Source organism: Panthera onca, chromosome D2 (assembly GCF_046562875.1).
Source record: "Panthera onca isolate mPanOnc1 chromosome D2, mPanOnc1 haplotype 2, whole genome shotgun sequence".
Lineage (NCBI taxonomy): Eukaryota > Metazoa > Chordata > Mammalia > Carnivora > Felidae > Panthera > Panthera onca.
The window spans coordinates 58,558,828-58,584,283 of record NC_138349.1 but is presented as its reverse complement, the minus strand read 5'-3'; the positions used below and the strand labels follow the sequence as shown (position 1 = coordinate 58,584,283).

Sequence of the window (25,456 nt, the reverse complement as noted above, 5' to 3'; positions counted from 1 at the left end):
ACTTGACCTATGATGAAAGACTTGACATAGGCTCAGGACTTTGGGATAGGGGGACAGCAGAGAATAGTGGAAATGTAGTGAACTCAAGAGTGTATGTGCTATAAAAGCCAGGTTTTCTGTGAAGCACAGGTAACACAAGTCTTAACATAGGAATGTGTGCACCAAAAATGACTGGAGACTAGTCCATTCAAGTTCTTGAGGGACAAAGTACTAGTCAAGCCAGGAACATGCCTCCTAGAAAAATGTGATGAGTAAAGTCTTGACAGGCAGTTTCCTCCTCTCAGGTCTCCTGCCTTCCTCACCAGCAAACTTTCAAAGTGAATTTTAAAATAGTACTCTTCCCTGGATATGTCCTGTTTGCACTAGAAAAATTACCTGTAAAATCTCCTCAGATGTTATAAAAATATGGAAACAGCAACTTGATTCTACATATGCACAAAATGGGAAGGTAGTTCAGACCTTAAAAGGTGGTTGTATGGTCATTTCAAGTACTTAAGCTAAGTGCAAGCTAATTTTAAGCCTTGTATTCAATAGTCTCCTTGGTTAATGTGGTATATATTTCACTGGTTGTAATACCCTAATTGACACATGATGGTTTAATTAGCATTGTTCTTCATGGTATCCGAAATAATGGTGTGCCTTCAATCAATGGTGTTTTATATCATCCACCTACTAAGCATTATTTGGGAAGTTTTATTTGAAAGCAGTCTTTAAGACTTGTAACCAGAAGGGGAGTGTGTGTATGCACACCATAACCTTTTCTCTCCTCAGAAATGAACAAAGTCTATAAATATTTAAGCTAGGATGCTAGCAGAAATAGGGAGAAATGGTCAAATGGCCTTTTAAGACACACACACACGTAACCTAACCTGGGCATCAGCTCTTAGAACATTTAATTGGCATAAGGAGACCTGTGTGCATAGTGTTATTTTTAAAAAGTACCCCCAGGTAATTCAACAGTATAGCAAGGCTTGAGAAAGGAAAAATAGGGAAGTTCCCTTTTGCATGTAACACTCCATTCCAGGGGGGCTGGCCTCACAGGGAAGCAGGTAGACTTCTATGAAACAAGCAGACTATTCTCAATTTCTCTGGAGAGAGAGTTCACCAATTAGCAAATACTGGCAAGGATAAGGAGCTAATGAAATAGGGTGAATTCCTTAGTAAAGGAAACTACCATAAGGAATATGGATGGCTAAAGCGCCCAAGAGGCTGGGCAGTTGGGAACTGGCTGAGAACAGGAACATCTGCCCTTGCGCTCAACTAGCCACACACACTTCAGGGGAAGACTGCTCTGTTACACTTTGAGGACTTTTTGTTAAACTAAATGCAGTAAAAACCAACTGTAAGAAAGCCCAAAAGTGTATTAGTAGAAATTAACCCTAATGAGTGGTTTTTACGAGCGGACCCTAAGAGAGTGCCAGGACTTAACTGAAGTCTCCAATTTCAAAAACTGCATTCTGGTTTTATTTCATGCATTGTGTGTCTCGGTTCTACTACCTCAGTCAGTCTGAACAATGGCGATTGGTTAAAATCACTATTGAATCCAGACAGGAGCTACAAACAATTGCTCTTACAAATAGATCTGTACGGAGGCCAAATATTTTCAAGTTTAGTCAACTCCATAATTATAATCCTTATAATTTAGTGAACTCAGTATTGGCCCACTTTCTAATCTACAAAGCTCATATTTTTTTAAAGGCAAATAGCAATTTGAAAAATTTTAAGTGGTACTTTAATTTTCTACCATTAATCTCCTTGCTGTTAATGCTATTTATGTCTGCAGCAACACAGGAAGGAAAAGAGTATCAGACTCACCCGAATTAAGCCTTGTACTGTTGTGCAGGTGCCTAGATAAGATGACAGCCAGGTCCTTATTAAAATATTGTTCAATGAAATCCATCCGTATTAGTCCAAAGTGGCCACTATTTCACAGATCAGCTACATAGCATAAAGGTTACTGAAGAAAAAAAATCACCTGACACATTTAGGTGTGTTCAATGTGAACACTCACTACCCACAAGAAATGGATGCACATTGGGGGTGGCCGGGTGGCTCAGTTAAGCACCTGACTTCGGTTCATGTCATTATCTCGTGGTTTGTGAGTTCAAGCCCCCCCATCAGGATCTCTGCCGAAACCACTTTGGATCCTCTGTCCCCCTGTAGCTCTGCCCCTCCCTGGCTCACATTCTGTCTCTCTCTCAAAATAAATAAGAAAAAATAGAAATGGATGCCCAGGGAAATGGAAGAGTTTTCACAGGGAAGAGTGCTACTTTGAGCTAAATTATCATGTATGAGAATGCTGTTCAAGGGCTTCCATCTGTAAAAAGACACCTATGGCTCAACAGTAGACGTTTTTAAGTTAAACTGAAAAGTACAGGTCCACAATCCCTTCTCCAAAACCCTTGGACTCATTTGCATTTTGGAATTATGAATGTTAAAGAATTTTTTAAAGCACTCCACAGGGTCTGAGGCAGTACCTAACATCAAACACATTAAAATCAAACCTATTAACATCACCATAGTAAAATATACAGTCTCATTTAATACCATAAATAATAGCCTCAACAATTCAAATCAAGTTTTGCTGCAAAATGAGATATGTAATTTTTTTTTCAGAGTTGTTTTGGGTTTTGGAGTTACAGCTAAGAAAATTGGAGACCTCTGTGAAATAGACAATTTTGTATGGGTATGGTAACAATCCAAAATTTAAGACTCTTCCCTGAGACATTTTGAATGTTATGAGAACCACTGAAAGGTTAAATATTAAACCAATAAATCTTTATTACTTAAACAATTTTCACGGCATTTTTTAAAATAAATTTAAAAAATAAATATTTGCATTAGAGCAGAAAGTCACATGTGTTGTTGCATCAACTCACTGTTACAGTTAATCACAGGAGATAACTAAGCATCAGCACCATAAAACTGTGTTAAGATCTGCTTCTAAAAATTCAAGGAGAGTTCTAAAGCACTGAAAATTCTGACTAAATACCAACCTGTAGCATCAAAAGTTCTGCAAGCTATAAGCCGGTGATTGGTTCTCAAAGTAGCCAGGTTCTATTCCTGGCAACTGCAGGACAAAGTTCCTCCAATACTAAATACTTATTAAACTTCCTGATTAAGCTGCCCTTTATCAGTAGCATCTCCAGATTCACAAAAGGAAAGAACTACAAGTTATTTAGATAACTCCTATCTGTAATTTAGTTTTGCACAAGAACATTTATTCTAGTTAAAAAGCAAAGATTGTATTTCATCATGCTAATTTTTTGCTTTTATAGATCATCAGAATAAGATTTAATCATAATTGTTAATCCTTTTAAAAGTCAGCTCAGTTCAATTACAACCATAGAAACTGTACTGGTATCAGAACATAACTATTTTATTACAAAACTTAACATTATTTACAAAATGAAAAAATAATTGAATGACTATTGCAGGCCAAAGGTAAAGGTTTTTCACTCAGTGATTGAAGAAAAATTAAGCAACATACCCATGCACTCACACACCAGATCATTTGTGAAATATGCAAACCCTTAAAATTCATGTTAGTAAAACTTTGATGTATTCACAATACTTGTATGTTTATTGGAAGATGGCAAAAAAAAATCCATGGTTCTGTACAATAAGCTTAATATTAACAGTTTGTTCATATTCCTTTTAATATTTTTTTGGCTTTCATGAATACTCATAGCACTGAACATTTTGCAAGTAAGAATTATAATAGTACCTCTTGTCACCTTGTTGAACTCATCACCACAAAAAAAACACAAATAGTTTAATGCTTTTGCAATAAACTGATCAGTTCTATTTCCAAAGTTATATTAAACTGAAGCCTTCATTATGATCAATTGCTTGAATCAGTTTAGAGCGTAGAGTTTCCTTTTCTGTATATTTTGGAAGATCCAGAAGATTAAAACAGGTATGGGAAACTGGGAGATATTCCTCACCACCTCCTGTTGACTGGATGACTAGTTTTAGACTCTTCATACCAAGAATAGGAATGCGATCACTACCTGTCAAAAATACTACCAAGAAAAAAATCATTCAGCCAACCACTTTTATCAAAACTATAATATAGAGTACTAAGTTATTTGGTACAGTCACCATGCCAAACCTTTACATTAATTAACATTTGCTCTAATGTAGAAGCCTATCTCCAGAATTTATGATAGCATGATTTTTGAGACCTACGTATTACATATCCATACAATATTTTTTCTTTAAAAATGTAATCTTGGGGCACCTGGGTGGTGCAGTTAAGCATCTGACTTTGGCTCAGATCATGATCTCACGGTTCATCACTTTGAACCCCACGTCAGGTTCTCCGCTGTCAGTGCAGAGCCTGCTTTGGATCCTCTATCCCGCCCCCCTCTCTGCCCCATCCCCGCTTGTGCATGCTCTCAAAAATAAATATTTTAAGAAAGAGTGTAATCTTGGGGCACCCTGGGTGGCTCAGTTGGTTAAGCGTCCTACTCTCGGTTTTGGCTCAGGTCAGGATCTCACGGTTTGTGAGTTCAAGCCCTGCATCATGCTCAGAGAGGAGCCTGCTTGGGATTCTCTCTCTCTCCCTCACTCTTTGTTCCTCCCCAACTTGTGTTCTCTCTAAATAAATAAACTTGAAACTCAAGTCACTTGAGAACAGCCTGTCATCCTTAAAATATACAAAATAATTTTACCAAGATTCTCATTACAACTATCAAAAAAGAGATTGACAAAATATTCCTGGCAATAGCAGGAGTATCAAAGGGAATACAAATTTCAATTAGAATAGAAATTTAACACATGTAAGACAGAGCTTAGGTATTAAAAAGTACTACATCCTGGCAAAGTTCTATTTTCTACAGAATTTCCAAAGTTTTGACGCATAAGCAAAAAAAAAAAAGACTGAATGAAAAAAAAAAAGCTATCCTCTAGAAACCTTTTAGAAATTCTAAAAGGAATTACAGCCCCAGTTTACTGTAATTATTTATAGTTTTTTCATTTGAAAGAACTAATTCTATTTTGGAGGCAAACTGAATGTACCTTTCAAAATAAGAAAAGACATGTAATGAAGAATGCAGGTCAAAAATTCACTCTAATTGAAAATTAAAAGCAGTACCCTGCAATACTACTAAAAGGAAAAACTTTATCCAACAAAGTCAATCAGTTAATCTATGAAAATGTTTGTGAATTCTATTTCCTATAAAACATAGGACTAGTTAGAAATACTTACACAGAAATTGTTTTTTCTTTTCCAACGGCAATTCATGAAATACTTCCCAAAATATTTTTATCGTTGGATGTTCTGCCCAATACTCCCCTTTGTATTCTGTATTCTAAAAACAACATAATCGTTCATTAATATTAAAGGATGTTAGTTTTGTCTTGAATCTAACAGACTGGCCTTCTTATTAGCACAAAAGCTAACACTGTCCAGGATTTTGAAACTCATGCAATTCAGCTGATTACCTACTATTTCCCAGGCATTTTGCAATTTGGAACTGTTAGTTCTAGGGAAAGGCAAGAAAATGTTCCAATCAGCAGAAATGTCTCCCCACCACTTCAAAGAATACAACAGGGTTGTATTATATTCAAAAGTAAATATCTAAAGGATAAACTAGAATTACTAAAATGTTAATGCATTAAAGTTCAACAAAGAATTAGTTATCTGTGATAATTATAAAATTCTCTTCCTATATTCATGAACAGAAATCACTTACTTTACATTCTATCTTTACTTAAAAAAAAAAAAAAAAGTACTAAGGACAATAATTTTCTGTGGTAGTCAGTTTCCACGATGGCTCCCAATGATCTCTGTGCCTCCTGTTCTTCATGCGCTTGTGCAGTCCCCTCTCACAGTGTATGGGCCTGACTGTATAATCATTAGGATACTGCAGGTATGAGAAATACATGCCTTCTGAGGCTGGATCATAAACTCTGTGGCTGCAATCTCTTTTTGATCATTCACTGTGGGGAGAGCCAGCTGTCATGAGGATACTCAAAGAGCACCATGGAATGGTCTTCATGGTGAGACACTAGGCTTTTAGCCAATGGTCTTATGAGTGCACCATCTTGGAAGGGAATCTATCCTTAATCAAGCCTTCAGATGACTAAAGCACCAATCAGTATCTTAACTGCATGAAAACCTCATGAGAGATGCCTAAGCTAAAACTATCTAGTTAAAGCCATTCTGAATTCCTGACCCACTGAAAATATGTGAGAAAATAAATGTTCACTGTTACTTTTAAGCCACTGAATTTTGGGGTCATTTGTACCAACAGAGCTAATACACTTCTCCTTAAAAAAAAATACTAGCACTGGAACCTCTGGGTGGCTTAAAGGACTGAGTGTCTGACTCTTGATTTAGACTCAGGTCATGATCTCACAGTTCATGGGATCAAGCCCTTCATCAGGCTCTGCAACTGACAAAGCAGAGCCTGCTTGGGACTCTCTCTTTTTCCCTCTCCCTCTGCCCCTCCCCTGCTAGTGTTTTCCATCTCTCTTTCACTCTCTCTCTCTCTCAAAAAAAAAAAAAAAAAAAAAAAATACTAGCACTAACAGAAAAGGGGGTAGGGAGGGGAGAGGGAATATTACACTGTAAAGTGTTCTTTAAAATTCAGCCACAATTGGCCTTAACTTTTAGTTCTTAACAAGAATCTTCCAGCATCAGGGCCTTTGGACACACTGTTCCCTCAGCCTAGACCACTTAGACACATCCTCCTTTTTTTATTTGTTCATCAGGCTAATTTCTATTTATCCTTTAGGACTCAGATTAAATGTCACCAAATTCACTCAGTGATTCATTCAACATATAGAGAGAGTTTCAGTCAAAATTTGGAGTCTTGGGGAAACTGCAGTGAACCAAGTCCTTACTTACCTTGTAGAGTACCTTACTACCATCTACTGAGATGCTTTCCCAGATTTGTACAGCCTAGGTTAAGTTCCTCTTTATATACCATTCACTGAACTCTCTTCCTTAGTATTCAACAAAGTTAATGTCCACTTTCCTTATTATAGGGCAAAGACCATGTCTCAACCTTATTTACTGATATCTCCCTAATCTCTTGCATAGTATTAGGTATCCATAGGGGCTCAACAAGTATTTACTAATGGTCTTCTTAAATTTTGGGCTCTATTTGTAGCCATGGTTATCTCAATGACTGAACTCTTGACATCTACACAATACTTTCTATTTACTTATAAACAGGTCTGGAAAAAATGGCTGAAATTCTAGCAATCAATTAATGGATTATGAATTATAGACTATGAGCATGTTAGGGGGGAATGAAAGGAACATGGTTAAAGTTTTTTATCTTTCTTTTTAATTAAAAAACCTCTAAATGGTTCTGGGGAGTGTGTACACAGTCCTGATGAAGAAAGAGCATTTAAAGTCACAAATCCTAGTCACTGAAATTATAATGAATCAGGTATACAATGGAAGAAACCAAGCATATTAAGTACACTAAAATATACTAAAAAAAAAAAAAAAAAAGCCATCTTACTAAATGATTATTTCTATCAATTATATCTTCAGACATGGTTTTAAGTATTTACTAGTGCTCTTCTAGGCTCTGGGAATATAGCAGTGAAGAGAGAAACAAAAACCCTGCCTTCATGGTGCTTACATTGTTGTGGGGGAAAACAGCAACAGACAGTAAAGACCATTAAGTAAAATTTATATTGTCAAATTCAAAGAGAAAATAAAGCAGGGAAGGGTGACAGGGTGTGGGAGTGGGGGTGTGTGTGCACATATCCAATTTTAGGTAAGTTAGCCAGTAAAAGTCTCTGAGAAGGTATAAAGACATAAAGGAAGTAAGAGCAAGAAGCATTTGGAATGATCAAGGTGAAAAAGAATTCCAGGCACAGGGAATAGCTAAATAGAAAGCCCTCAAGACTGGTTCAGCAAAGAGGCCATAAAAACTGAAGCAATGTGAGTGAGAGGAAGAACCATAGGAGATGGGCAAAAAGGACAAACTGTGTGGGATGCTAAGTGTGACTGGAGGCCATTACATCATTTTTATTTTAGGATGACTGGAGGTGGAGTCCATTTCTACTGGGGTCTCCTTAAAATCAGTTCAGCTTTCTTCTCTTTAGCAGATCAATTTACCCCAAAAAATAAATTTTTTTTTAATTTTTTTTTTTTTAACGTTTATTTATTTTTGAGACAGAGAGAGACAGAGCATGAACGGGGGAGGGTGAGAGAGAGGGAGACACAGAATCTGAAATAGGCACCAGGCTCTGAGCTGTCAGCACAGAGCCCGACGCGGGGCTCGAACTCACAGACTGTGAGATCATGACCTGAGCCGAAGTTGGCCGCTTAACCGACTGAGCCACCCAGGCGCCCCAAAAAATAAATTTTTAATCTCTTTCCTGGAGGATATAAACTTGCCTACCAACTTTCCTCAGTTCCACCTGGTTTCCCAGATTCTGTGGTCTTCTCTAGACTTGTCTCCTGGGTAGGATAGAGAAGCTGAGGGGTCTACAATTCTTTAACTTAGCTTTGAAGTAACTCTATTGCTTTTAGCCTAACCACACAATCCGCCACTACAGCAAGACCATGTACCAATTCCTGAGCCTTTTAAAATTTCTATGGTGTGAAATGAGTTGTCTCTTAAAACCTCTGTCCCTCAGGAGGCTTACAATTCAAATTTCTTTGCTCTAGTCACTCATCAACTCATCCACATATTTTCCATCTTCCAAAATTATTTTCTCTTGTTCATGGTACTTTTATATTTTTTTCTGTCTGTGTATTCCTATTTTTATTCCTTTATTATTATTCTAGTGAGATTTTGGAAAGGAGCAAACGTGTTTACTGTAGTATGTTCAACCAGAAGTCCTAATTATTTTTTAAATTAAAAAATTTATTCCCTAAATTAATACACAGTAAAATTGACTTTTTTCCAGTGTGGGTATAGTTCTATGGATAGACTTGTGTACCTACTGCCACAATCAGGATACTGAACACTTCCGTCACCCCAAGAACTCTCCTGCGCTACTCTCTACAGTCATATATCCAGTTCACCATAGTTTTGCCTTTTCAAAAATGTCACATGCATGGAATCATATGGTATGTAATCCTTGAGACTGGCTTCTTCACTCTGCATAAGGATCTAAGAGTCATCCCAGTTGTTGCACGTATCAGTAGTGCACCCCTTTTTATTGTTCAGTAGTACCCTACTGTATGGATGTACTCCAGGTTGCTTTATCCATTCACCCACTGAAGGACATCTGGGCTGTTTCTAGTTTTTGACATGTTTGCAGAGTTTTAAAAACATAATTAAACAAAATTGTGGTCAAATACCTATAAGAAAGTTTACCATCTTAACCCATTTTAAGTGTACAGTTTGGTGGTACTAAGTTCATTCATACGGCTACCCAACCATCACCACCATGCATCTCCAGAACTAAGCTAAGCTGCTAAGCTGAAACTCTGTACTCATTAAACAATTACATCCCATACCCTCTTATTTACAGATTTTGTGTGAATGTAACTTAATACCTTAGGGTAGAACTGCTAGGTGATGTAGTAAGTGCATATTTAACCCTGAAAGAAAATGCCAAACTCTTTCCAAAGTAGCTATACAATCTGTATTCCTACCAGCAATGCATGAAAGTTACCAATGCTTTGTATCCTTGTTAGACTTGTTAGCTAACTTAATGGGTACACAGTATTAAACTATTAATGCAAAAAACTGTATCAGAGTTGGATTACAAAGACGGAAAATTTTATAGGTCAAACTTGAATACATCTTTCTCAAAGCTGATCTAACCTAGCACTTTTTATTCAATGTTTATCTGAAGAAATATCTGAGAATGATTGGTATAGAGAAAGAAAAGAAAAAAGTTGTTTAAAAATTCCCAATCTTCTCCCCAAAGATCCCTTTATTGGCTAACACTAATAATGGAGATCACAAATATTATTTATTCTCTGCTAAAAAAATTTAGCATTGAGAGTAAGCAGGAAAAAAAATAAACAAAGGTGTTAAGTAATGTGAATGTTTTTCATAATGGTTTTATGATTGGGCAGAATGAAAACTCAGTTTTAGCTGGGACTTCTATCTGACCTCTGTCATAAATGACATTTTTCCATAAGAAAACTACCAATACCACAAATACAAAAATGGTATCTAATTCATATACAACTAAATTCATTCATTGTGGAAAAGGATGTATATAGTACTTTCCTATAAATATGACTAATAAATAGTGTAAAATGGAAAACAATAAACAAGAGGGCAATTTTTCTATCAATAAACCACATTTTCCTTTTGCCTTTCCATTGAGACAATTTCATTGATTTGTTTTCCCTTACCTTTTCCAGTTCCTTCCAATCATAATTTGTATTTCCAATAACCATTGCTTGTAGTTCATTTGGCTGGAAGAGCTGAAGGACCTTTCCTCCACAGACCTTGTGAAAGCCCGCGTGAAAAGCATCAAACAAGGAAGCCACTGATTTATTGAATATGTAATCCACATAAGCATCAACAAACTCTTGCCTAGAAATGAAAAGGCACACATGGCACAGAATATAAAAATAATTTTTTATGGAGAACAGATATGCAGTCTTATTAAAAGTTTGATCTCGTGTACTTTTTGCTACTTAGCTATAAAACTGAGAAAGTATGAGCAGGATTCTAAGTGGACAAAGCCTTTTTTTTTTTTTTTAATGTTTATTTTTGAGAGAGAGCTAGAGAGAGAGAGAGAGAGACAGAGCGAGTGAGCGAGAGCATGAGCGGGGGAGGGGCAGAAAGCAAGAGGGAGACACAGAATCTGAAATCTGAAACAGATTCCAGGCTCGGAGCTGTCAGCATAGAGCCTGACACGGGGCTCAAACCCACAAACTACAAGATCATGACCTGAGCCGAAGTTGGACATTTAACCGACTGAGCCACCCAGGCACCCCTAAGTGGACAAAGTCTTTATAGAGAAATTTATTATTCTTTCTGTATAAAAATCCACTATTATCTAGGAGGCATGCAGACTTCATCTATCATTCATAGCCTAATTAGGTAGGCTATTCCAAGGTGAAATGTCATTTCCTAAAGGGACACAAATGTCTATCAAAATAATTTTTAAATATTCACAGATTATTGAGATTTATATGCACCACTTCAAATGCATCCCTAAAAAGAGTCATCTGTTAAAAATACCAGGTGATGAAAAAATGAGAGCTTTGAGATACAGACTATTTGACAGACAACAGTCTACCTGTTTTTCGTTGGGTTTCAAGGAATCTGAAAACACATTTTTATTTTTTTTTAAGTAGGCTCTATACCCAAAGTGGTGCTTGAACTCACGACTTTAAGATTAAGAGTCACATGGTCTACTGATGAAATCAGCCAGGCACCCCAACAAAATTTATTTTAAAAACTAAGTATCTCAGGGACTCCTGATGGCTCAGTCAGTGACTCTAGATTTTGGCTCAGGTCATGAGATTGGCTCTGCACTGGGCATGGAGCTTGGTTAAGATCCTCTCTCCCTCTGCCTCTCCCCCTGCTCACTGCATGCTCTCTCTCTTAGAAATAAATGAATGAATAAATACCTCAAAGGGTTATTAAGCACTTCATTAAAAGATTACAAGTGCCATTTCTGTTCAGAAGTATGTGCATATACATATAAGTACACACACATATATATAACAAACACTTCTGATGTCTTTTCCTGCCTGTTATGATACTAAAGTAAACTATAAACAAACAAACAAAAGTCCCTTTACCCAGGAATTAGCACTATAGTTTTATTCAATTTGTTCTGTTAGCCACAATTATTTTATGCAACTATTATCTGGTCAAACAAATTATGAGAATGGGTACCAGGGGTATTTCAATATTTTATATTCCAGTCCTCCAAATTCAAAAGGATAATTCTGGGATACTGGCAAATTTAGTTATCTATAGATAATCTTCTTAGCAATTATAAAATAATTTCAAAGTGAATTTATAAACAGAAAAAAGAAGGTTACAGGGGTCAATATAAAATTGGGTGGGCCTAAGGAAAAATCAGTAACATATGCTATTAGGTTCTGATGAAAAGAGGCAGATAATTTTGTAATGCATAATTTTATAATTCGTCTAATTAGAAAGTGAAATTTATCTGTATTAGAAATTTATCTGCTTTAAGCACAAAAGGCTAAATTGCTTTATGTGCTAATATTTTTATCTTCAACACTTTATCTAGCATTGGTAGTACAAAGATAAAAATTCTTTAAATTATTAACTAAGTTAAAAAACTTAACATAATACTTTAATAGTAGGCTAAAAACCTTTCTAAATCACAGTTTTCAAAACCAAGATTTTTTTAAAGAAAGGATAATTAGAAAGACCTAAATATTTTCACATTATTTTAAAAAAACAGTTTATTTTTATCAAAGTAAGACATACACACAGTTTTAAATGTCAAATAGTAATAATCCTAACAGCCAACATTTACTGAGCACGTACATGTGCTAGGCACTATTTTAAGCATCTTAAAATTATTGCCTCATTTAATCCTCAAAATAACTCCAAGAAATAGGTACAATCTATCATCCCATTTTACAGAAAAGGAGACTGAGGCATGGAGACATTGACTAATTTACCTACAGTTACACAGTTACTAAGTAGCAGAACCAGAATTAGAACCATTTGAATAAAGCTCCTGGCAACAGCCAATAAGCTGGCTTTGTCTAAAGAATTGTAACACCAAAGAAGAGAACAAAGCAGTTCTCTGTCTTGTTCCTTTCCATTAGAAATTCCTGATATCTGAAGGCAAATAAACTTAACTTTTCGCTATTACTTCTGATATTTACCTTCAAATTTCAACAACACAGTTATGTTATTCCTTAATTTTCAATTTTAAATATAATCTAATGAACTGAATACCTATTGTGGAAGGTGAGGATTTACCTTATTTTTAATTGCCCCTCTCTCACTTTGTTTCCCCTAAAGCTCCCATTATAACAATTTTTGGCTCACTGTTCACTGTTGACATTTTTATGATCATAAATATCGCTCACAATTAAGTTGGAATATTTTATTACCTGCCTTTCCTTAAAAAGAACTTTTGTTTGGGGCACCTGGGTGGCTCAGTCGGTTAAGCGTCCGACTTCGGCTCAGGTCATGATCTCATGGGTCCGTGGGTTCAAGCCCCGCGTCAGACTCTGTGCTGACAGCTTAGAACCTGGAGCCTGTTTTTGCTTCTGTGTCTCCCTCTCTCTCTCTGCTCCCTCCCTCTTGCCTCTGTTTCTCTCTCTCAAATATAAACAAACATTAAAAAATTTAAAAAAAAAAAAAAACCACAACTTTTGCTTCCCTTAATTTGCTACTTCATCCCTCACTTTAACAGAAATGTCAATCTCTTTAGATTCATTCAACTATGTAAGGGAGCAAAAGCTGCATTTTTCTCCTGGAGACAGCCCTCCTGGAGCCTCCATCCTCTTGATCTAACCCACATCGGCTGCTTTTTCCTAAACCTTCTGCACACTGCTGTTCCTGCAGAAGAAATCCTCTGCCTCTCTTCTAGATTGGATTGTATTTTTTTTTTTTGATCCCGTGTCTTTCTCTTTCTTGGTTTAATTCCTTGTTTTGGTAGAACACATCCTCCTGTAACTTCCTGAGAAAAATGCACTGGAAGTAGATTCTCTGAGACTCTGGATGCCTGGAGATGTTTTTATATACATGCACATACTTGACAGTTCTGATACAAAATTCTAAGTTAAAAAATCATCTTTCCCCAGAATTTTGATCTCCCAGCTTCAGTGTCATTCTTTAGAAAAGTTCGAGGTTATTCTGGTTCTTTTTTGTATATGGTCAGTATATTTTTTTTTCCTGGAAGGTTTTAGGAATCTTTATTCTCCTAGGATTTTGAAAATTCTCTTTTGCCTGAGTATGTCTTTTTTTTTTTTTTTTTTAAACTTTCCATGCTTTCAATTTTTAAAGGCATGTCTTTTAAAATTTTTTTTTTTTCAACGTTTTTTATTTATTTTTGGGACAGAGAGAGACAGAGCATGAACGGGGGAGGGGCAGAGAGAGAGGGAGACACAGAATCGGAAAGAGGCTCCAGGCTCCGAGCCATCAGCCCAGAGCCTGACGCGGGGCTCGAACTCACAGACCGCGAGATCGTGACCTGGCTGAAGTCGGACGCTTAACCGACTGCGCCACCCAGGCGCCCCTAAAGGCATGTCTTTTAAGAAAGCATGTCATTCTGTTCTGGCAAGTTTTTTGGTACCATTTATTTGACAAATGTCTTTCAGTGATTTTTTTTTCAATTTTTAATTCAACTTTTTTGAATTTTAAGTCAGTAATTTTTAATCTATATCATTTTAAGAATACTGATTTCATTTTCTTTTGAAGTTTTCTTCCTCATCCTGCATTGTTTCTGTTTCCTTGGCATTCGACGGTTTTGGTTTTTCCTTAAACGTCCATCGATCTTTGGCTATCTACTCATACTTAAAAGTGAGGCAGTTTACCCAAAGAATCCTCCAGCACACAGTGCCAAAGAGGGGGAACTGCAGACTCAATCTACTTGTTTTCAGTATGCCTCTTACCCTTGGTTGTGCCTAACTGTACTCAAATCTAAAGTATCCCTTTCCCCCAGCGCCTCCCCCGCCCTTCAAAATATCCAAAGTCCCTTTAGTTCAATCTCTCCAGAAGGTAAATTTCCAATCTTCTGCCTAGACCAGAAAGGGAAGTTGCCAGGCTATTGTAGTGCTAATGAAAATGGGTAAATGGGTTTTTAACTGCTTTTTATAACAGCAATCTTTCTATTTCCAGCATTCCCCTAAGCCCAATATACTTTCTAACATTTTTTTTTTTTATTTTTTTTTTCAACGTTTTTTTAATTTATTTTTGGGACAGAGAGAGACAGAGCATGAACGGGGGAGGGGCAGAGAGAGAGGGAGACACAGAATCGGAAACAGGCTCCAGGCTCCGAGCCATCAGCCCAGAGCCTGATGCGGGGCTCGAACCCACGGACCGCGAGATCGTGACCTGGCTGAAGTCAGACGCTTAACCGACTGTGCCACCCAGGCGCCCCACTTTCTAATAACATTTTTATTCTCAATGCCTGAGCCGCAGTTAAGCAATATAAAAACTGGCTGCCTTCTTGACTCCTTCCTATGTTGCAACTTTCTCTGGTTGACCAGTTAGTTAGTTACTCCTGTTCTCTAGCTTCCAAAAATGGGTTTCTGTTGTCTCCTTTCCCTTCTCTTTGTTTTGGTTATGATCTTTTATCTCTTTATTAATGTCTTAAAGAGATTTCAGGAACAAAAGGCAGTTACTTCCTTACTAACCATTCAAAAAGTAAGTTTTACCTGAGTAAAAACTTAAGACTGTGACAGGTTTCTATATACAGAAGAAAATGCCTACGGAAAGTTATTACTACCACTGATGCTGCTATAATTCACTTACCGATTTTGTTTGTTAACAGCTGTGTCTGCACCATTTAGAACCAGCTCTTTCACTTCTGTTGCACCAAAGTTTTCAACTGTGATCTATTAATTTAAATTTTTAAAAAAAGTCAATGTCAGACTCAAAACTTATTAGATTTTAATAACCTATTATTATAGTCTACCTTTCTCTCATTAAATATAAGAATAAAGCTGAGGTAAAATTCTGTGACTACCATAAGCTTATTTGTGAATTCTAAATAAAGCCACACTAGAAGTTTTCATCCTCCGTAGTAGTGTGAAATCCTACTGTGACTAACTACAAATTACCAAATGTTTGGTTAGTTAAGAACAGGAAATGGAGTATTTATTATGTGTAAGACTTTAGAACAATCACTACAGGAGTAAAATATCAGAAAGGATGTTTTCCTTGCACATATAACAGAATACAGGTGGTCCAGATGTATGCAGCCTAGACCTGCCATGCATTCTTCTCACTTGACAGCTCCTACTCTTATATTCCTGTCTTGTTTGCATTCTTGATCATACATGGTTTTTCCAGTATGCATGATTTGGTTTATAAAGATAGCTGGTTATTTTGAAACTTTTTATTTGCTTTACTAGTCTGCTAATTTTCCTATAAGTATTACCATTCCCACCTTTGTATCTTTTCTCCTTCTATTCCCTCTTTTTGGATTATCCTCTTCTATGAAAACATTTTTTTTTTTAGTACCTGCTATCTATAAAACATTACGGTGGGGTTGAGATGATAAGAGATGAATAAATCCCTGCTGTGGAATTTACTATCTAGTTAAGGAGGAGAAATGTGTTATATAAGCAACTTCTTAAAATAAATGCTGAATAGAGACATGAACAAAATGCTATCGAACCACAGAGGAAAGAACACTCTCTAACTGGAGGAAGTATGAAAGACCTTGAGGAAGAAATATCCTTTGAAAAGCACCTAGAAGGATGAGTAGGGCCCTCAAAGATTGAGAGGGGATGGAATTTCTGACTGAGCATAGAGACTGGACAGGATACATATGACAGTAAATATCAAATTCTGAAAACATATGGCCCTAAAAAACAGGAAGATAAGGTACATGAGAGAATACTGTGTGACATGATAAAACTTGCTATTAATGGAGGAATATAGTGTAAGTTACAAAGAAAGCCAGATTACAAATAAGACTCTGAAGCCCATTCTAAAGCTATTATTAGGCAAGCAATAAAGACTCACTGAAAATTTCTGGAAAAAAAATGGCAGTGGGAAGGAATGTTTAAATTACCATAGTTCTTGAATATACTAAAGCATTCACAAACTTGGCATTGATAAATTAGAAATTATATTGCTTGGAACCCGAAGTTTCAGTCCATTGAGATAATCAAAAAAATTCAAAGATAATTGATTCTCTTATAAATGAAATTGAATTAAAGAATCAAACCACTGGGAAACCAACCATTCAACCATTATTTATTAAAATAAATTCACTTATTTCATTTTAGCCAAATTTTCTTAAAATTGTACTATGTGCCAATTCTTAAAATGATCAAGAAATGGGTAAACTTTTTTGACCGGGGCATATCATTTTTTTGGAAAATTGTGGGATAGGAGAATATAGTATCTGTCAGATTTGACCACAAGATCATAAAGGGGACTATTTGGGGGAACAACAAATACACAAAGTTTTTAAAAACAAAAAGAAAGAAGACCAAAGGCTTTACCATTTTCACAAGAGTCTAATTAACAACACTTAAACCATTCCATTCTGGAGTGCTTTCTCACAATCCTTGCTGATTTTCTCATCTTTAATTGTCAACTGGTCTACTTCTGCCAGATCCTTGTTTGTCAAGGGCTTTGCATGTGGATGGATAAGTTATTCAACATCCCTTTCACTAAATTAACAAAATTCTGTATCTTTGGTAAGATTTGCAATTTCTTTTTCTAAATATCATTCCAATGTATTTGCATTTGCACTGTGGTATGTCATTCAACAGTAAGGTAAATAGGCAAGGACAAATATTAATGTAAGCAGAAAGGGATGTCTGAGTAGGAATTAATCTTTTAAGTGGTAAGTTCATTACTGAATTTTCTAATGTACAGTAACTTTTGCTTCTCTAAAGATTCTTGTAATTAACTGCAGACTCAAAAATGAATACTTGAATAAAGAGGTCTTCTTGTATTTGTAAAGATCTTTAACATAATGATAAAACACTAGGCTCTGAAGTCACAGACCTGGGTATAAATATTATTTCTGACATGTAATGACTGTTTTCAGTTTTCTTCATCCGTAAAATAAGGATAATAATACCAATCTCATAGGACTGTTATGAGGATTAAATGAAATAATGTATGTACTATGACTAGCAAACAGTTAATGCTCAATAAATGTTAGCTAAAGGGTTAAGAATTCCACTCGTCAACATAAAAAAACCAAAAACCATAAGGCAGGGATGAAGAATAATCAGGTTATTCTAGGTCTTTCCATCTTACCGTAAAATTAAGACAAAATGTTTCCTCGACATCATCTTCTGGATAATCCAGTAATTGTTGCATGCTTCTGCAAAACAATATACATTTTTCTTTGAGGTAAAACATTACTGAGTATTTTGACTATTTTGCTTATGGATAAATATATATTTCTCATTCATTCTTGATAAAATCCTTTTATGAATCTGTACTCTTGTATTTGTTTCAGAATGGTAGATGTGTAATGGCAAGCTAATGAACAATTTTGAAGGAACAAATAAATCACTCTAAGGTTTTTATCTCTTCTAAATACAAAGGCCATGTGTCCATCCATTTTTAACATTTGTTCTTATTCATATACAATTTTTATTCCATTTTATGTAATAAATAAGAAACTTTACGTATTCCAGCTAGGAATGAAAGTAATCAGAAGTCCAAGTAAATCATTTAACTATTCTCAGGAAACATTGCCTTCCTAAGTTTATTATCTGATATTTGTAAAATATTGTTAAATTACTAAAAATTTAGGGAATGGTTTTATACACAGAAGTCTTTCAGTAGAAAATTTTGATCTGGGTAACACAATGAGTTCTCCAATATGAGAAGGGTTTTTGTTTATTTTGGAAATTCAACAAGCACAAAATACAATTATTCTTAAAAGGAAAGCTTTCTGTACATTTCTCATTCTCTATTACCTACACTCCATCCTTGTCACTTTTTACAACTAACCTCCCAACATCAGGCACTAGTTCCTTCAAATCATCCAAGGATGGCTTCTTTTTCAGCAGTTTCTTATACAAAGCCAAAGGAAAATGGAGGTCCACAATAGTAAAATTATAAATTGCTAATCCACAGATAACACCAATCAAATGGAACAAATCACTATCTTCAAATGTCTAAAAATAAAAGAAAAAAAAAGTAAAGACTATTTTCCAAGTTAAAATATTACATTATTTCTGATGACAAAAACATACACTTGTAGTAGAAAATTTTGAAGACACAGTGTAATGAATAACAAGAAAAAGCTTATTCTCAAGCATATCTCCCTGGGATAATATCAGTGTTAGTATTTCTACATTATTTCCATCAATATATTTTCTAAGACAAAATTAAGACCTTGCTAAAATCACAAGTGGCTTTTTCTCCCAGAAATATGAGCATTTCTACATCATTAAATTAATAAATGAAATGATTACTAGAACACTTAATCTGACTTACATAATTATACATATTCAAAATTTCAAAGATTTAAAAGGCAAAAAGAAAATAAATGCATGTAATCCAATCATTCACAATGATTAAAAAAATTTTTTTACATATTTTCATCAACTGTAAATTCAAAAAAATAATTTAAAAACATTATACTTAAGGTCTTCTCATTCTTCTAATTACAAGTATTTTATCATTAAATATTCTTCTAAAACATGATTTTTAATGGCTGCATATCACTCATATAAAAGTACCACGGTCTGCAAAGTTAACTATTTTACTACAGTTGGATTTTATATTATTAAAACATCAAAAACAATGCTTATTTCCCCTCATCTTTAGAGAAGCAACATATAGTAGCAGAAAATTCTGTGAGCATGACAGTTAAAGAGAAAAACATTTTTTATCAGATTTGGGGCTCCACACCTGTTCATTCACTATCTGGCCTCAATGTTTTCAAAGACAAAAACAGTATCTCATAAGGTTGTTGTGAGGATGAGATTAATGTATGTAAAATACTTGTAGCCCGGTTCCTGTAGCACACAGTAAAGGCACTATCAGTGTTAGTTATTCCAACTAGTTAGTGATATTCCAAATATGATGTGTATCATCTGCACAGTTTGGAATGTTTGTTTAGGAGAAATTCTAATTTGTAAGAAGAATTTCAAACTCAAATGATACTTAAGCATAACCCCAAACTGTTTTCCTCCATACCTATTCCAATTTACACTGACATTTGTAGTCCAAGAAAATGGCTATCTTTTCCCATTTTCATCTGTACACACACACAGACACATATTTCTATAGGAGTTAAAAAATGCAAACTTGTTTAGTATGTATTTTTGTCTACTAGTGATACTGAAAATTAGGGATTTGTGTGTGTTTGTGAAATGCCTCTTTGTATACTTGGCCCATTTACCTTTTGGAGCTAGTGTTTTCTTATATATTTGTATTTGAATTCTTCATATACTATGAGTATTATCCTATGTCATATCTATTATATATATATATATATCCCAGTCTGCTATATACTTCTTAATACTCGTTTTTATTATACATAAATGTCACAGTTTTTTCCAGTGGTCAAATCAGCCTTTTTCCTTTGTGATGTCCTATTCCGTGTTTAAGTTCAGAAAGTCCTTTTAGAACAGGACAGACCGAATAACATGTTAATATCTCTTCCTCCTGAAATCCCTCTAAACGTGAATAAAGGATTAAAATGGGCATAAACCCACAAGATAAAAGAGAATAGAAAAAACAGGGGAGGGTTTTAATATCACTAAAGAGATGATAATATTTCAAAATATGAAAAGTAGATGGTTAACTGTAGGCTGGTTAGTAGTAGGGTGGTTAACTGATTCAGGAAGCTTAAACTGAAACAGGAGCTTAAGAGAAAAGCCAATGAAAAACAAGCTAATTTGTGCTTCAGACTCAGGGAATGGAAGTAGCAAAAATACCTTTAAAGTCAAGTAGCCCTGCTAGCTCAGTTAGTAAAACATAAGACTCTGAAAGTCAGAGGTACTAACTACAGTAGTTGAAAACAGGATATGTGGTGAAAAGTCCCTTACCTTTCTGGAGACAATGAGCCAAAGTGGCTCTGGAATCTGAGACAGATGGTGCATTAAAAACAAAGGGATCAAAGGGTTCAAGGGGGTTAAGAGGTATAATCCTCCAATTATAAAATAAATAAGTCACACGGATATAAAGTAGAGCACAGGGAATGTAGTCAATAGTATTTTAACAGCTTTGTATGGTGACAGATGGTAACTACACTTTGAGCACTGTACATACACTATGTACACTATGTGTACTAATGAATCACTATGTTACACACCTGAAACTAATATATATTATATTGAATGTCAACTATACTTCAACTAAAAATGTAATTTAAAAAGTTAAAACAGGGGCTCCTGGGTGGCTCAGTTGGTTAAGCCTCTGACTTCAGCTCTGGTCATGATCTTGCAGTTCATGGTTTCAAGCCCTGCATTGGGCTCTGTGCTGACAGCTCAGAGCCTGCAGCCTGCTTCAGATTCTGTGTCTCCCTTTCTCTCTGCCCTTCCCCTGCTCATGCTCTGTTTCTCTCTAAGATAAGTAAACATTAAAAAAATTAAAAAACAAAACATAGAATACACATACAAAGAAACAAGTGGATCAAATGAAGGTATGCATAGTTAACAATGAGAAATCCCAGCTTCCATTTCCAGTGTTCAGAACACTACTAGAACACTGGCAGCCAAATTGTATATGTTGACAATTGATGGTTCTCTTTGAAACACCTCTACCTAATCACTCTATGAATGGTGACTGTAAATCATAAATGTATATACTCAAACTAGGTAGCTTTTCAGTGTCACATTCTTAAATGTGAATAAAAAGCCAAGGATCACAAGAAAAAGACAAAAGAAATAATTGTCTGGTATTCAAAAGTGTCCAGTATTCAACAAAAATTTATGAGACATGCAAAAAAAGAATATGGCCCATTCATAAGAAAAAAAAATTAAATATAAACTGTTGAGAAACACCCAGACACTGGATTTACTAGACGAAGACTTTTTAAATCAACTGTCTTAAATATGCTCAAATAGCTAAAGGAAACCATGGGGGTGGGAAGTGGGGGGAGAGAACAGAAGAACAATGTCTCCTCAAATAGACAGTATCAGTAAAGAAAGAGAAATTATGGAAAAGAACTAAAAATTCTGGAGCTGAAAAGTGTAATAACTGAAACAAAAAATGCACTGCAGGGGTACAAGAGATTTGAGCAGGCAGAAAAAAGAATCCATGAACTTGAAGATAGGCCAATTGAGATTATCTACTTTGTGGAACAGCAGCAAGAAAAAGAATGAAGAAGTATGAACAGAGTCTAACAGATCTGTGGGATTCCATCAAGTGTACCATCATATAAACAGGAGAGTCCCACAAGGAAAGGAGGGAGTGGGGCAGAAAGAATATATGAAGAAATGGTTAAAAATTGCTTAAATTTGATAAAAGTCATAAATCTAACATCCAAGCAGCTCAACAAACTCAAAATCCACATCCAGACATATTTTAATCTAAGTGTTGAAAGTCAATTACAAAAACAGTGTTGAAAGCAGCAAAAGAGAAGCAACTCATCACAGCAGGGCTCCTCAATAAGATTAATAGCTGATTTCTAATCAGAAACCATGCATGTCAAAGACAGTGGAATGACACATTTAAAGAGCTGAAAGAAAAAACTGTCAAGCAAGAATTCTACATCCAGGAAATCTCAGATAAAGAAAAACTGAGGGAGTTTGTTGCTACTAGACCTTCCTTACAAGAAATGCTAAAGTTCAGTAGGCTGAAAGAAAAGGATGCCACACAGTAACTCAAAGCCATACAAAGAAAAGAACTCTGTTAAAGGTAGCTACACAAGTACATATAAAAGTTAAAATTATTATATTTTTGACTCGTAACTCCCTTTTTTTCTATATATGGTTTAAAACTCAAACGTGTAAAGTAAGTATAAATCTACATTAATGGGCATACAACATGTAAAGCTGGAGGGTGTGACAATAACAAAGAGAAAGGGACAGAGCTGTTTCAGGAGCAGAGTTTCTGCATAGTATGGAAGTTGGTATTAATTCAAACAAGACTGTTATAAATTTAAGGTGTTAATTGTAATCCTCAGAGCAACTACTCAGGGAAAGAAAATATGTGTGTATATATATATATATATATATAGAGAGAGAGAGAGAGAGAGAGAGAGAGAGAGAGAGAAAGGGAAATGAGAAAAGAATAAAAAAAACACACTAGACAAAACAATCAATTAAATTTTTAAAAAAGACAGTAATGGAGGCACTGAAGAGTAAGAGAGATATGACTTATAGGAAACAAACAGTAAAATGGCAGAAGTGCTTATCAGTAACAGCTTTAAATGTAAATGAATTAAATTCTGCAATCAAAAGGCAGAAACTAGCAGAACAGATTTTAAAAAACCATTATTCAACTGTAGCCAGTCCCTACTTTACAATGGTTCGACTTCCGATTTTTTTATTTTACAGTGGTGCAAAAGTGATACTCCACCAGTAGAAACCATTCTTCACATTTTAGATTTTGATCTTTTCCTGGGATAGCAATATGCACTATGTGCTGATCAGCGACAGTAAGCCACAGTTCCCAGTTAGCCATGCAATCATGAGGGTAAATGACCAATACACTTATAACCATTGTGCCCATACAACCAGCCTATTTTTCATTTTCAGTTTACGATTCAATAAATTACGTGTGATATTCAATATTTGGTTATGAAAGAGGCTTAAGATGATTTTGCCCAACTATAGGCTGTTCTGAGCATGTTTAGTATAGGCTAGGCTAAACTCTAATGTTTGGTAGGTTAGGTGTAGTCAATGCATGTTTAACTTATAAAATTTCCAGTTTACACTGGGTTTATTGAAACATAACTCCATAGTAAGTCTAGGAAGATGCTGTACATGCTGTCTACAAGCCTCACTTTAAATTCAAAGACACTAGATGGTGAAAGTTTGAGGGGTCCCCAGGTGGCTCAGCTGGCTGAGCATCAGACTTCAGCTTAGGTCATGATCGCGAGTTCGAGCCTCACATCAGGCTTGCTGTTGTCAGTGCAGAGCCTGCTTCAGATCCTCTGTCCCCCTCTCTCTGCCCCTCCCTCGTTTGTACTCTCTCAAAAAAAAAAAAAAGAAAAAAAAAAGTGAGAGTTTGAAAAAAATGATACGTCATGTAACTAGTAACCAAGAGAGAGATGAGTGGCTATACCAGTATCAGACAAAATAAACTTTAAATTAAAAATTATTACAAAAGATGAAGACATATTCTGATAAGCATCAATCCAAGAAGATGTAACATTTGTAAATATATACATACCTAACAATACAGCTTCAAAATACACACAAAACTGACACAATTGACAGGAGAAATGTGGTTCTAAAATAATAGTTGGAGGCTTAATATCCCAATATTCAACATATCAATAATGGATATAACAATCAGAAGATCAATAAGGAAATAGAGGACCTGAACAACACTACAGAATGACCAGACTGAACAGACAGCTTGGAACATTCCATTTAATAACAAGAGAATACATTATTCTCAAACGCAAATAGGATATTTTCCAGGAAAGACCATATGTTAGGTCAAAAATTAAGCCTCCAAAAATTTTAAGTTTATTCATTTATTTTTTAGGGGGGGGGCAGGGAGGGAGGGAGACAGAAAATCCCAAGTAGGCTCCACACTGTTAGTGCAGAGTCCGATACAGGGTTTGAACCCACGTGAGATCATGACTTGAGATGCTTAAACGACTAAGCCACCCAGGCTCCCCTCCTTCTGCCTTGTTTTTTTTTAATAGATTTATTTTTAAGTAATCTATATACCCAAGTGGGGCTTGAACCCGGAGATCAAGAGTTGCAGCTCCACTGGACTGAGCCAGCCATGGACCCTCTATATTTCCTTCTGTTGTTGATTTCCAGTTTCATTCCATAGTAGTCAGAAAATTAATTTTTTATGATTTTAGTCTTTTTCAATTTATAGAGGCAATTTATAATTCCCAATCCGTAGGTAAATTTGTAGTTACAAACATATATATTAAAAAAGAAAATGGGTGGGGGGATGGGCTAAATGGGTAAAGGGCATTAAGGAAGACACTTGCTGGGAGTTATACATAGGGAATGAATCACTGGAATCTACTACTGAAATCACTACTGCACTATATGGTAACTAACTTGGATGTAAATTAAAAAATAAATTAAAAAAAAAAAAAAGAAAAAATATCTCAAATCAATAATCAAACTTCATACCCTAAGGAACTATAAAAAGAAGAGCAAACTAAACCTGAAGCTAGTAGAGGGAGATAACAATAAAGATGAAAGTGGAGATAAATAAAATATAGGAGAGAAAAATACATAGAAGCAACAAAACTAAAAGTTGATTCTTTTAAAAAAGCAACAAAACTGACAAACCTTTAGTTAGAATGACCAAGAAAAAAAAAAGACTCACATTACTAAAATCAGGATTGAAAGTGGGGACATTACTATCATCCTTACAGAAATAAAAAGGATTGTAAGATAATACTATGAACAACCGTGTAACAAAATAGATAATCTAGATGAAATGGGCAAATTCCTAGGAACATACAAACAACCAAACTGACACCAGAAGAAAAAGAAACACAACCTGTAACAAGAAACTGAATCACTAATCAAAAACCTTCCAACAGGGGCACCTGGGTGGCTCAGTGGGTTAAGTGTCTGACTTTGGCTCAAGTTGTGGTCTCAGCGTTCTTGAGTTTGAGCCTCTGCCAGAGCCTAATTCTTGTTCTCTGTCTCCCTCTCTCTGACCCTCTCCTGTGTTTGCACTCTCTCACTCTCAAAAAATAAACATTAAATAAACAAAAAAACCTTCCAACAAAGAAAAGCCTATGACCAGATTCTACCAAACAT

At 35.5% G+C, this 25,456-nt stretch overlaps 1 protein-coding gene across 12 annotated transcripts in view; it reads right to left on the bottom strand.

The window, feature by feature from the left end:
* Positions 1-2,756: 2,756 nt before the first annotated feature.
* The window catches only part of HERC4 (HECT and RLD domain containing E3 ubiquitin protein ligase 4), a 137,481-nt gene continuing 114,781 nt past the window's right edge, over positions 2,757-25,456 (bottom strand). For all 12 annotated transcript variants that reach the window (XM_060642616.3, XM_060642607.3, XM_060642610.3 and 9 more), the window contains 6 exons: positions 18,543-18,709; positions 17,838-17,904; positions 15,366-15,448; positions 10,292-10,475; positions 5,213-5,315; positions 2,757-4,025 (listed from right to left, as the gene is read on the bottom strand). In XM_060642616.3, coding sequence (XP_060498599.1) covers positions 3,817-4,025; positions 5,213-5,315; positions 10,292-10,475; positions 15,366-15,448; positions 17,838-17,904; positions 18,543-18,709 — 813 coding nt within the window. In that variant the 3' untranslated portion in view covers positions 2,757-3,816. The remainder of the gene's footprint in view (positions 4,026-5,212; positions 5,316-10,291; positions 10,476-15,365; positions 15,449-17,837; positions 17,905-18,542; positions 18,710-25,456) is intronic.